Genomic DNA, 14,928 nt, shown 5'->3' with positions numbered 1-14,928 from the left:
CAATTTGTGTAGCGTCAAGACAAAAAAAAGTTCACTCGCAACCTGCACAACGCCGTCCCCAGTCCCCCCCCCACACACACACACACACACACACACACACACACACAAGCTACTGCATCAAAGTTACTTTAACTTTAACAAGGCATTCGTTTTGTGGCATTAACGTTATATAGTTAGTGTTACACGTTCAATAACATCAGCATATTATTTACCCGAACGTAGCAAGCGTTCATACTAGCTCAGTTCCTTCCGTTGCTCACAGAGCCCTGAGTTTTACCCATTCTGCAATCTGTTAATAACGTTTTCAATCAGACACATGTATAGAAAGGCTTTGTTTTATTATAACATTAGTTGCAGTAAAATCATTATGCCTCATTTAAGTCATCCTGCGGAGCTAAAAGCTAAACGTCAGCCGCGCCGCCATTGTTGTTGTTGTTGAAAAGCTCTCGTCAACTCAAAATCAATGGCGGACAAAAGCCGAAGTAAAAAATGTATACCGCTTGCCGATTGGTGGTAACAGCAGAGGCGGGTGTAAGCGGTGTGTGACGTAATTGGCAGAATCGACTGTCAATCAAAATTTCATTGGTTGAGACAATAGACAATAGAACTAGTATCTAGGTGCAGCCCTGCAGAACATACTGGGAGAGAGATAGTGCTATTTCTTGATGTTTCCTTTTTTTAAGTAAGTAAAGAGGCCTATGTTCATATCGGTGAGCACAATTTGTAACACAAATATACAGTAGTTTCATAAAAAAAATATTACAAAAAAAAATATTTAAAAAATATTTAAAAGATATTTAAAAAAAAAATTGTTGCCACAAATATCGGAATCGGTATCGGTATCGGCCGATTGTGTTAGTTGAACAATCGGTATCGGTGGCAAATTTTCATATCGGTGCATCCCTAATTATTTAGGTAGGCGCATTGGCAAAAAAAAGAAAAGAAAAAAGATCAAGCGAAAATCTGCGAGCCCAACTCGGATGGAGTTTTCCACCTGGCCGCTGTGTGTATCTGCCACGTCTCGCCCACCTGGCCGCTGTGTGTATCTGCCACGTCTCCCCCACCTGGCCGCTGTGTGTATCTGCCACGTCTCGCCCACCTGGCCGCTGTGTGTATCTGCCACGTCTCCCCCACCTGGCCGCTGTGTGTATTTGCCACGTCTCGCCCACCTGGCCGCTGTGTGTATTTGCCACGTCTCGCCCACCTGGCCGCTGTGTGTATCTGCCACGTCTCGCCCACCTGGCCGCTGTGTGTATTTGCCACGTCTCGCCCACCTGGCCGCTGTGTGTATTTGCCACGTCTCGCCCACCTGGCCGCTGTGTGTATTTGCCACGTCTCGCCCACCTGGCCGCTGTGTGTATCTGCCACGTCTCGCCCACCTGGCCGCTGTGTGTATTTGCCACGTCTCGCCCCTGCTGGCCGCTGTGTGTATCTGCCACGTCTCGCCCCTGCTGTGTGTATCTGCCACGTCTCGCCCCTGCTGTGTGTATCTGCCACGTCTCGCCCCTGCTGTGTGTATCTGCCACGTCTCGCCCCTGCTGTGTGTATTTGCCACGTCTCGCCCCTGCTGTGTGTATCTGCCACGTCTCGCCCCTGCTGTGTGTATTTGCCACGTCTCGCCCCTGCTGTGTGTATCTGCCACGTCTCGCCCCTGCTGTGTGTATCTGCCACGTCTCGCCCCTGCTGTGTGTATTTGCCACGTCTCGCCCCTGCATCAATGGAGGCACAGTATTTCAACACACATCATACATCCTGCGCAGGGTTAATCACTGAGGCCACATCTGGTCTTTTGTGAGTCAGAGGAGCGCAGAGTGCCGCGACGTGCAGCGCGAGCGTGCGTGACAGACAGCCCTGCGCAGGTATATCATCTGGGCCAAGCATATAAAGCTGATTTGATTAATTTAACCTGGACAGTCACTCGCAACTACGGTTTTAGAGCAGAGAAAACTGTGCTGAAAACGTAAGCAGAGCCCGTATTTAATGATTTGAAGTCCATCATCTGTAGCCACACAGAAGGGCTCATTGATCAATTTCGGAATTATTTCAACGAAAGAAAGAGCACGGACAATTTGAACAACTGGATCCAAGATCCGTTCATTGCACATGACTCTCGCAACAGGCCTCCCTCTGTCTGAGCAGGTGGCGTTGATCGATCTTTCGTGTGACGAGCTACTGAAAGTCAAGTTCACTGGACAGGCCCTCGCAAAGTTCTGGATATCAGTCCGGAACGACTACCCAGTGCTGTGTAATGCTGCGCTGAGAAAGCTTGTCCCGTTTGCGTCAACATACCTCTGTGAAGCGGGATTCTCGGCTCTGACATTAATACAAAATAAATACAGATCTCACCTGAGAGTAGAAGCGGATCTGCGCCTCTTTCTCAGCACAACGCAGCCACGTATCATGGAACTATGTTCAAATGTACAAGCACACCCTTCCCATTAAGTCTTGTTTTTGTTTATTCTTGAAAAGCGAATGTGAAAGCATAAAAAATGGCTAAATATGCCTTGATCGTTTATAAATGTGTATACAGAAACAATTCTGTTTGATAATATTCATTCATTTCATTAACATTCTTGTCATTCTTGTAATTCCTACACTACACCGTTACAATGATGTATAAAATATCATATTATATTATATACCCACCCATTCAATATGCACATGACAGAAAATATTATATGCCATATAATATTTTCTGTCATGTGCATATTGAATGGGTATTATTAATCTACTATTACTACTAATACTAGCCGAGAGTAGGTCAAATTTGGGCTGTTAGCTCTTGGCTAGGTGGCAAATTAAAAAGTAGATCTTGGTTCAAAAAAGGTTGGGCACCCCTGCACTAACGGAACACACGTGCAGAACTTTTTTTTTGTGTGTGGAACTTAATTCAAAGTTCTAATTCATTAGTTTACCACGAAACCTATGAAGTGTGCCGCACGTTCACGTCAACGTTCACATGCACAATACACTCTTACCTAGGATTTGACTTGATTCAACAACAACAAAGCAGTCGGGGCGATGGTAAGCCAAAAACGGTCACAACTTTACAAAGCTAGATGCAGACAACGACACTGAGGCATCGACATCTTCAGGTATATTTATTTAAATATATAGATGACGTGTACCTTTTTAGTTCAGCAGAATAGTTCATTGCTGCTACTGGAGTGGTTTGTTTAATTGTTTTATACTTGTTATTTTGTAAAACATTATTTTTTATTTAAGGATATGTGTGTTATATATATATTAACAAATTGTTCTAAATAAATAATAATGATAATAAATCATTTGAAGTTTGGATATTTTTTTTACAACTGAGGTAGGTAGATTTTGAGACTAAAGTACAGAAAAAAGGTATCAAATGTGAACGGTACCCAACCCATCCCCAAGGCCAGCTCAGGGTTCCCACGGTACCTGGAAAACATGGAATAATTTTTTTTCATTTTCCAGTATGGAAAAGTCATGGAAACTGAGCAAAAGTGAACACTTACATGGAAATTGAAACAGTTGTCCTGGAAAATGTTATTGGATGATGTGTAAAATAGTAATCAAATGAAACTATTGAGCACATAATTAAGATGAGTTTATAAAAACCCTTTACATGTGAACAGCTTTTAGAGCATGCTCTTGGCATCATATCTGGTATATTGGATGTTGGAATTGATGCAGGCAACCTGGTGATATGGACTTTAAAAGTATAGTTTCGGATTGGTGGACTTCTGGAATAATAACCGAGAACCGTTACTCGCGATCTCAATAGAACGGTCAAATACATGCATTTCCCAGCCAACACAGGAGCCTTGACATCTACAGTGAAACTTCTTATGCAAGTAGCTGTGTTTTAACTGTGTGGTAAATCTGGGTGTATCAACGTTAGTTAGTAAGCAGTGCAATCTTGCTAGCTAGCAGCTTACACTAGAATTGTTGAGGTAATTTTTACCTTGCTTTTAAAATACTAGAACTATGTTTGATCCCCATATGTACTATTTCACTCATTGACTTTTCCTAAAACCGTGTTATTCACCACATTTAGGGGAGTTTGTTTTGAATTTGGATTCATTACACATGCAGTACAATCTTGCTAGCCAACATTCAGCTTGCTAACTAACTAGCTAGTGTTGGCTAGCTTGCATTGATAGCTAACTACCAATACATTTTCACATTAGGCTGTGACATTACTTCTATACTAGTTGACATGACCAGTCTAGTCTTGTTCTACTTTTAACTATTTTGTGATTTTTCATTTTTTTCGTTAAATAAATGATACTAATAATAGGAACATTTGGGGTGAGACATTTTTGAAAAATCATTGATCATGACCATTCAGATCTTCAGACTGTAGAGAGGAGGAAGAGGAGTGGAGAGGGGGAGGGACCAGGAAGGCACAGAAGGAAAGAGGGAGGAGGAAGAGAAGAGGGGCGAAGAAGAGGAGGATAAGAGAGTAGAGGATGACGGAGGAGAGCTCTAGCTCTGTACTATTTAAAAGCACAGTGCAGGACACACTCAAAGGTTATCGCACCTCAGAGATGGCAGTGGACATGTATGACAGGACAAAGGCCCTATGTAATGGCCTTTGGATTGAGGAACATACTACCAGCCAAAGGGGGAAGCAGAAAAGGATGGACGAGTATGTAGTTGAGTCATCTTGTGGCACAAGCTCAGACCTCAGCTCAGGAGATCAGCTGAGACAGAGACTGTTCTATCCAGTCCTCGACAGAATATTCGACAGAATGCTGCAAGAGCTTGAGAGCAGGTTCTCATGAGTTGGAGAACAACGTATGAGAGGCATACAGGCATACATGTTATCCAGCCTCAGACCAGTTTCTCTCAGTGGAATTGCTGCAACCCCTCGCCACACATTACAATATCCATGACTACTGCCAGAGGAGATCACAGTTGCAAAGTGTTTCCTGGCCAGGACAGGCAGAGATGCAGTCCCTACTATCCAAAGTGTCTTTCCCTCCTGGATGATAATAATAATAATAATAATAATAATAATAATAATAATAATAATAATAATAATAATAATAATAATAATAATAATAATAATGCATTTTTTTTTATAAGGCGCTTTTCAGGACACTAAAAAAAAGTCCACAAATCGGTGAATGAAAAATGTATAGGATCAAATGAAAACTACTACTTACTAAAAATGGATGTTTAAAAGTACTAAAAACCAAAAAGAAATATCAAACACTAACCAACATTCAGCACCGACAATGGGGATGCTGCCATCTTAAACAAAAAAAATCTTTATTTTTATTCATTTTTTTAAAGCGCCGGGGCTCTAGGGGGCGGGGCCAAATGTGGAGGCAGGCCGGATCAGGCCCGCGGGCCGTAGTTTGGGGACCACTGATCTACAGCTTGTTGCATTATTTCATGCATTGATATTATCAATAAGACATAATCTCTAAGCATTTACAATATAGGCTTGACTGGCACATCTTTTAAATCAAGTAAGTAGTCAGGTGTCCTAGGGGGTTGTGTGTGTGAGGGGAGGGGGGCGCGGATGGGGGCGGAAAGCTTCAGGGGCCTATAGATCATCACTTAATATGGTACCTGGAAAATCAGGAGGTAGCATGGAAAATGTTTTCAAGGCAAGCGTGGGAACCCTGCAGCTGTAGTTTACAACTTTGTCTCGAGGTTCCACAAGTTGATCAAAATATTAGTATTAACAACCGGGGCTTTTAGATCGCTCAGAGTGCAAATCACTGTCTTTACGACCGAGTTGGGTTCTGAATGATCTGCCATCATGCCATGGTTGTTGTGGTTGTAGCTGTTGTTACTACTGGCACGTTCTTCAGCTCAATGAAAGTGACGTCGTGGCCCGTGGGTCTCCAATCTGCCATGCAGCGCATTCAGAGAAGTTGAGAGGAAGACAGCCGGGGGCTGTTTTTTTATATATTTTTTTTACAATCTAATATAAATTTTACAATTGAACTTATTTTTTTATATATATATATTTTTCCGATTATTCATTTGAATATAGAATATTGGTTGACAGCCCTACTTAACAGTAACTGCACACTACTGCGTCACCCCCGAGTGGAACATGGAAAGCCACATTCTTGCAAACTTTCCCCCCACTGTACCGAAATGAACCGAGGTACGTACACAACCGTGGTTTTTGTGTACCGTTACACCCCTACTAGGTGTGTTATTTGATAGATTAGATACTAGATATGGTATTTGATAGATTAGATACTACAGTAGATATACCGTAATTCCTCTAATAGTGACCGGTATTCAATTACAAGCCGGGTCTCTATTAATGGCCGGGTGCGCTCTTGAGCTAAGCAATTATAAGCCGGCCTCCTAATACAAGCCGGGTTACTAATATACTGAGCTGCATACTGAGCTGCTACGGTAAAGTTACTTGATTTCACTTTGAAAACGTTGAAATGACCAGTACTTGGTTTCAATAAATGAACCCAGTACATTTTACTGGGTTCAAACTGACACAAAATGTTGATTTATTCATTATGATCTGTTTGAAAATTAGAAATATAGGCCTCTCTCTTATACAGGCCTCCTCCTAATACAAGCCTGGTACCCGCTACAGTTTAAGCAAATACAAGCCCGGGTCACTATTAGAGGAATTACGGTATTTGTGAATCGATGGTCGATCTTAGAAGATTGTGTTTTCCTGTGCTGAATGTTTAGCGTAGTTATTATTGATATATTTTATGCTTTTAACATGTTTTTATCTTCTAGCCCACACTCCCCTTCCCTCAAGTGGCTCTTGTCGCTAGCCAGGCTGCCATTGTAAATAAGAATTTTCTCTTAAAATGACTTGCCTGGGGGAAATAAAGGTGAAACAAAATCAGATGGTGGGCTACCAGGGTTGCTTTACGTGGACACAGAGCCGCCTCTCATGCCGTGTGTGTCGCTGCAGGGATGAGCGAGCTGGACTACGGCCTGTACCCGAGCCGCGAGATGCAGATGGAGTGGCTCCGGGTTTACCTGCCGGCCTACAAGCTGCTCACCAAGAACACGGAGGAGGTCAGCGAGCGCGAGCTGGAGACGCTCTACGTCCAGGTCAACAAGTTCTCCCTGGTGAGGAATAGGGGTGGGAATCGCAGCAGAGACCACCATACGATACTATCGCGATACTTGCGTCACGATATGGTAGTATCGCGATACTAAATATATCGCGATGCGCTGAGTATTGCAAAAGAAAAATGTTGATCACATTTTATTTATTACCTTTTTTCAACTGCAAAGTAAAACTTTGTCAACATGTTTTATCTAATAAAATAAAGTTCAGTCTGTTCATCTCACTTCAATCATTTTTATTGCAGAACATGGTATTTTCTCAAGCAGGTCAGGACTCCCTGGAAGAAGAGATCTTGTATCTCAATGGGACATTCCTGGATAAATAAAGGATAAATAAAAAATAAAAAAAACACTGTAATCTGTGTTGCATGTACCTGACAAACTGAACTGTTTGTATTACAGTCATATTCCAACTTAACTGAATGCACGTGTGTGTGTGTGAACTACTGTACTATTACAGGTATTGAAATGAACAATGCAACTTCCTTATACAAAAAAAAAAAAAAAAAAATTATGAATAATTAAATATCGATACTTGGCGCGATACATGACCATAATACCAGACATGCTTCAAGTAGTCTCTTTACCCTACCTCTGCCTAGAACCAACGCTCTAAAGAAAACTGCAATGTATAGAGCCGTAACATATTGGAATAGGATCCCGTTACATATCATTACGGACGGAAAACAAGGACCGTTTCAAAAAGAAACTTAAAGGAGCCATAATCCGGAAGGAAATCAATATATGTCATGCATGAGTGTAGCTGCAGCCATGTTATCCAAACTTCTTGTGTTTACTTTGTGTGTGTGTGTTTTTTTTTAAAGGTATCGTGAAATGGATTCACCTATGACCTTTTGTTTTATTTTCTATTGATTATGTATGTGATATATATATGACTGATTTACACTGAATGTTTCATATTTGTATGTGTATATCTGTGAGGACCCCAGGAAGAATAGTCAACACGTTGATGATGACTAATGGGGATCCTAATAAACATAAACATGCTCTCACACACACACACACACTAGGCTCGCCGTGGTAGTAGTGATACCACTGTTACTCAGAGTTAGGGCTGTCACGACCATGTAGACGTAATCGACGATGACATTTAGTCAATTTGCATATTCATGAGCGACGCATCGTATTGTTGTTTGCGGTGGAAATGGCAGACGTTCAAAGTCATAACATGCGCAACGTATAATCTTACTAGTGCCCAATGAATCTCGTTCGGGGATGAGCCCGTCTCTCTTCCCCTCTCTCTGTACGTTCAATGATTTGAAGTAGCGTTACACTATAAAAATTAACTGGATAGTTAGGGCGGCTACGTGGCGTAGTGGGCAAGGCGCTCGCCACAAAATCTGGAGACGCTGGGCTCGCCTGTTCGAGCCCAGCGCTCCACATTTGCCTTCAGTTTAGCTGGTCGTCCGTACTAATACACATTGGCCATATTAGGGGGTGGGAAACTGATGGGTGGGGATCGGGCATTGTGGACAGCGACTCCTACAGGTCGGTTGGTGCGCCTGCGCAGTAGAATCAGGGAGTGTCGGGGGCAGCGTGAGCCTCCCACGCGTTACTCCTCGCCACTGAGAGATCGAGCTGCGCAGGTGAAAAGATGCGACTGCTGTTACCTCAAGTACCGGAGGGGACTTGTGCTATGTATGACTTAGTCCACATTGCAGCCGGCTTGTGGGAGGCAAGAAACAGCGTTCGTGACAGGGGAGGGTTGAATTGGATGATACGAAATTGGGATGGGAGAAAAATATAGAAAATGGGAGAAAAAGTGGATCAAAAAAAAATTTAACTGGATAGTTGATGATGATAAATGTTTCACTTCATTAGCAAAAATATTGTAAAATATTTAACGACCCTGATTCCTGAGCCTATTTTATTAAAAAGGAAGATATAGATTTTTAATATGTATTATTGATTGTGATTGATCATTTATTTGATAGGGACAGCTAGGGCTGTCTTAAATACTTCGAAGCTTCGTTCGATGGCACAAGCTTCGAACATTAAAAAAAAATCGAAGTTTAAAAAAAAAGAAAAAAAAATTAATTGGGCCATTGGGTGGGGCCGGGGGACAAATACACTGGAGGAAAGTAACCCAGCTCAGCACTGCCCAAATTATATCATCACTATTGCCTGTTTGAAGGATATCATCCTCAAACACATATACACCACCTACACGCCTATTCTCAGTCCTTGCCCCACAATGGTGGAATGAACTACCCACCCCAGTTAGGACAGCCGAATCCCGTCCAATCTTTCGCTGTCGACTAAAGACGCACTTCTTCAACCATTATCTGAAATAAAATAAAATAAATCTAACCCTAACTAACCTTACTGTCATGCACTTGTCCTAATAAACTAACCTACACTGTAACACGCAACACTTTGATGAATATTGTTACTCAGCTGATAGAGTTGTATCCTTCCTGATGACCGGTCGTACAGAACTTATAAGTCGCTTTGGATAAAAGCGTCAGCTAAATGACTAAATGTAAATGTGAATGTAAATGCCTTGTAGAATTCCACACATAAGAAAGAAAGATACTGGGATGAATAAACAAAATAGGAAATAAAATGTAGAAATGCATGCAATACATAAATAAATATGAATCTCCATATATGAAATAGAACATTTAGATACGGTGCTACTGAGATGTTTTGGTGAGTTCTTTGTTTTTTTGTGGAAGTAGCCCTTCTTAAAAATGCATGAACATTCACTGATAATTGGTCTGTAGTGGAGTCTACAAGGTCTACATTGCCGGACCTTGTAGACTGACATAATTCTGTGCATAGTTTAGTCTACACAGGCCATATTTCAAATAATCAAAATCTTACTTCATTCATCTTAAACATTCTTGATTTGGGGGATTGGTAGTTCCCATGAAATCTGAAGTTGTTCAAACGACAACAGCGATCCACCTTGAATTAAATCACACAGCCGTGTTGGCTGTGTCACAGTCACGAAAGGGGCTACTTAATTCATTAATCCAATCCACTTTATTTATAGAGTACATTTAAAAACAACAAAGTTTACCAAAGTGCTGTACAAGTCCCACAACATAAGATAAAAAAAAAAAAAAATTTAAAAAAAGAAAAATTATAATTTTAATTCGAAGCTTCGAATTAAAATCGAAGCTCGGCCCCGAAGCTTCGATTGCCAAAAAAAATTCGAAGGTCAGCCCTAGGGACAGCACATGTTAATGAACATCAAGCACAAAAAATACAAAATGTAAACATGCCGGATTGTAGCAGAAATGCTCATTTACACCAGTAGTCCCTAAGCAGGAGACAGCAAAAATCTTTCAAATAATTTGCCTGCTTAAGTTTCAAGTTTCTTTAATAGTTGTCATAGTAAAATACAGAATACTTTTTCTGAAATGCTTTTTTCTGTATAAGGTAAAAGCATTGTGACAATCAATAATAAAAGCAAGAAACAACTTACATAAACTAAATCAGATTAAAAATGATCACAGTTCTGGTTTGCCTTAAGATGCCGTTTAAGATGGGTCTTGAACACGGATACCCTCTAATCACAACTGGTAGGCTATTCCAGTAGTTACCACCTTTTACAGAGAACACAGTTTTTGCAAAGGTAGTATACAGAAAAGGCACCTTACAGTCCCCTCTACTGATGGCCCTGGTGGTAATGCCAGTGTCTGCTTTCTGTTGGATGAACTCATTCAATGGGGGAGGGGCAAGTCCATGCAGAACCTTATACATGAAACAAGTATATTTGAAAACTTGGAAATTCTCTAAACTTAGCATGTTATATTTTTCCAAAACATTACAGTGATGAAATTAAATTTGTTTCCTATCAAATACTTGTATGGCTTTTTTGTAGAGTAATTCTATTGGTGTAAGAGTAGTGACATATGATAGAGACCAGTTGATAAAACAGTACTCGATGTGTGAGAAAATCATTGAATGCAGAAACATCCTTTCAGCATTAACTGGCAGGCAAGGTCTGATCTGCCTGAAGTTTTTCGATGTTAAACTTGACTGTGTTTGTCACATTCTTAATAATATTAAATATAATAAATGTTATTGTATTCAAGTCGTTTTTTGCGGGGCTACCGGGAGCTTGGTGCGTCTGGCGAGAGCTTGTATGGAACACGTGAGAATTTAAATTGCTGCGCAAGTGCAAAAAAGCTCTATCTGTCAATGAACAGATAGAAAAGTGACGGAAGGTATTACACTCAAGATAACCTAATGTCAACAACACGCACAGTGGATCAATGTAGCACATAGTGTTAAAGTTCAAAGTAGCATTCAAATATTGAGCTAATTTAAATTCTGGTGGCGCCGGTAATACCAGTGTTGTCATGAGTTTTATTAGTCATGGGAAACATCACTGGCAAGTTGCAACACTATCTCACTCACACACACTATGTCCTTGTTCTATTTAGTCTAACTCTGTTATCTTTCATTTGTGTCTCAAGGCTTCTCATTTTTTCTGGGGCTTCTGGGCGCTAATCCAGGCCAAGTACTCCTCCATCGACTTTGACTTCCTCGGGTAAGTGAGGGAGTTTGTGTGTTTACACGTGCATCTCTGTGTGTGTGTGCGCGTGCATTTACATTACATTCACATTTAGTCATTAGGGTTAATGTTAGTGCTTTTATCCAAATACATCCACATCTATACATCCCTGGCAGCTAAGGGTCAGTACGATTTTTTGTCAAATAGTAACAAACTTGAGTGTTACGCTCTGAGTGCATAGTAGTATAGACATACTAGCATGATAGGTAGTAGTATAGACATATTAGCATTATAGGTATTAGTATAGATATAGTAGTATGTAGACATAATTAGCATGATGGATAGTAGTATAAGTATAGTAGTATAGACATATCTGGGTTCTGTGCAGTAGTATTACATAAGTCATGGGTTGGCCCCGTCTCTGTCGGTGTTCCAACACGCTATGATGAAAGACTGAAACTCAAGGCCCAAAACCCCCACATATATCGCCCCCCCCTTTCAATATGAGTTCCCATAACACTAAGTGACCCCCCCCCCGCCGCACATGAAAGGCAAAAGAGGCGTCCTAGCCCCCCCCCCCCCGGGCCACACATACTGTAGAGAGGAAACAGACCCGGGGAGGGAGGACTGAGCTACTCTCCCTGTCGCTCTGTGTGTAAAACTGAACAGCTGGACGCTCTCATTATTCAGCACACAATTCATCTGGCTCATCCACACACATATACGAATATATACTATGAGTAAGAGTGAGTAAAACGGTATACACAAGGTACCCTAACTGGCATGATATACGTCATACGTTAGAGACTGTGTATGTTTTGGTGGTTAAGAGTCAGACATTCCTAATAGTTCTTGAGTTCTGCAGCCGTTAGTTCTCCACAGTATAATATAAAAGGTTTTCTTATAGATGTGTAGCCTGTCTGCTCTATTGTTTTGCTCGCTACCACCCTGACACCCTCAACAACTTCCGCCCCATCTCTCCAACCTCCCCTTTCTGGCATTTTTTTTTTTTTAAAGCGGTTGCCACTCAGTTAACATCCCACCTTGAATCCAATAACCTTTACGAACCCTTCCGAATCCGGCTTTTGCACCAAACACGGTACAGAAACCTCTCTATTAAAGGTCACCAAAGGGGCGCCCTCGTGGCGCATACCATAGTGCCTCGCGCACCTACGCGGGTTTGATCCCAGCACCCGACGTTATTTGTCGCATGTCCTCCCCACCTCTCCTCCCGTTCGCCCTCTCCTCTGTCGGTCCTGCGTGACCAAGAAAATCTGTAAAAATGCAAAAAAATTATAAAAAAAAAAAATCACCAATGACATTCTCCAATGACACCACACCACCCCCATCCTCCACGATCTCCACTGGCTCCCCATCATGTACAGGATTCGGTAAAAAAAAATTCTACTCATCATCACCTTCAAAGCCCTCAACAACCTGGCCCCCTCCTCCCTCTCTGACCTCCTCCTCCACCACACCTACCCTCAACAACCTGGCCCCCTCCTCCCTCTCTGACCTCCTCCTCCACCACACCTACCCTCAACAACCTGGCCCCCTCCTACCTCTCTGACCTCCTTCTCCACCACACGCCTACCGGCCGCCTCAGGTCCGTAGATGCTAACCTCCTCCAACCCATCAGGACTAAACTCCTGACCTGGGGGGGGCGACAGGGCCTTCGCTGCAGCTGCCCCCACCCTCTGGAACGCCCTTCCCAACCATATCCGTCATGCAGACACTCTTTCATCATTCAAAAAAGCCCTCAAAACCCACCTTTTTACCCTGGCTTTCAACCCATGAACTCCTTCCGCTCTCACCTTTTTTATTTTCTCTCTACTAAAACTGTAGAGAGACTGTACCTTACTAAAAATGCTATTGTATTGATTGAAAATTGTATTAACAGATTGCAGAATGGGTACAATACAGTACGGCTCAATACACACAATTGTTAAGGGGATGCAGACCAGAGAAAGACTATCGTCTCGTTTACATCAGGGTCCCCCATGTATTGTTTGTTTTGTAAAGGGTCTTTGAGCATTCGGAAAAGCGCTATATAAATCCGTTGTATTATTATTGTTATTACAACAAGTTTTCTCTCTTGTCCCTCTTGTTCTCCCCATAGGTACGCTGTGCTACGTTTCAACCAGTACTTCAAGACCAAGCCTGCCCTGATGGCCCTGCAGATCCCAGAGTGAGAGGAGAGGAGAGCTCCATTAGCTAATGACCACAGGACCAGATACACTTTCAGTTGAAGGGCTTGGGGGGGGGGGGGGCAGCGGGTGGGAATACTTTTAGGGGTTCTACAGTGGGGCTTCCTACGGGATGGGGATACTGAATACTTTCGGGGGGCAGAGTTTGGATGGACCTCTACATGTTTTCCAAACCCAGTCCCCTTTTTTACAACAAGCGTGTTACTGTTTCATTAGGGTTAGTTACTGTTTCGTTCCTCTTAATACTCCTCCATCTCACAACGCTAGCTCATCAGGATTTCCAAAACTGCCATGAGTGCTGTGTTTGTGAGTGCACATATGAATGTGTGTGTGTGTGTGTTGATTCATCTGTATTTATTTTGTGACAAATCGATTGACCCAGCGTAATGCATTCCCTTTGTGGGCAGCTGAACCACTAGTCTGGCTGTAGTGACTGCAGCGTGGGTTAGAGTTAGTCGTGACTGGCTGTAGTGACTGCAGCGTGGGTTAGAGTTAGTCGTGACTGGCTGTAGTGACTGCAGCGTGGGTTAGAGTTAGTCGTGACTGGCTGTAGTGACTGCAGCGTGGGTTAGAGTTAGTCGTGACTGGCTGTAGTGACTGCAGCCTGAGGCTAGGCCCTGGTAGTTGAGCCAATAGTGGCTGGAGCCTCTCCTATGACATGGTTCCAATACTGGCCCCACAGCCTCCTCAAGACTGGCATTGGAAACGGGATGCACTGATACTGGCAGTGGATATTGGGCTGATACCAGGTTAAGATAGGGTATTGAATAACGGGGCTGATACCAGGTTAAGATAGGGTATTGAATAATGGGGGTTAAGATAGGGTATTGAATAATGGGGGTTAAGATAGGGTATTGAATAACGGGGCTGATACCAAGTTAAGATAGGGTATTGAATAACGGGGGTTAAGATAGGGTTTGAATAACGGGGGTTAAGATGTGGTTTGAATAACGGGGGTTAAGATGTGGTTTGAATAACGGGGGTTAAGATGTGGTTTGAATAACGGGGGTTAAGATGTGGTTTGAATAACGTAGCTGATACCAGGTTAAGATAGGGTATTGAATAACGGGGGTTAAGATAGGGTATTGAATAACGGGGGTTAAGATAGGGTTTGAATAACGTAGCTGATACCAAGTTAAGATAGGGTATCGGTCTTGAAAAACCACTTGATTAATA

General features: G+C 42.3%; 1 protein-coding gene across 1 annotated transcript in view; it reads left to right on the top strand.

The window, feature by feature from the left end:
* etnk2 (ethanolamine kinase 2) overlaps positions 1-13,800 on the top strand; it is a 67,378-nt gene extending 53,578 nt beyond the window's left edge. The window contains exons 7-9 of the mRNA XM_084316290.1: positions 6,896-7,056; positions 11,508-11,581; positions 13,665-13,800. Of these exons, the coding sequence (XP_084172416.1) occupies positions 6,896-7,056; positions 11,508-11,581; positions 13,665-13,737 (308 nt within the window). The 3' untranslated portion in view covers positions 13,738-13,800. The remainder of the gene's footprint in view (positions 1-6,895; positions 7,057-11,507; positions 11,582-13,664) is intronic.
* Positions 13,801-14,928: the final 1,128 nt, after the last annotated feature.

This window comes from Notolepis coatsorum (assembly GCF_963971535.1).
Source record: "Notolepis coatsorum genome assembly, chromosome: 6".
In the NCBI taxonomy this organism is placed as follows: Eukaryota; Metazoa; Chordata; class Actinopteri; order Aulopiformes; family Paralepididae; genus Notolepis; species Notolepis coatsorum.
This window is presented reverse-complemented; position numbering and strand designations above follow the sequence as displayed.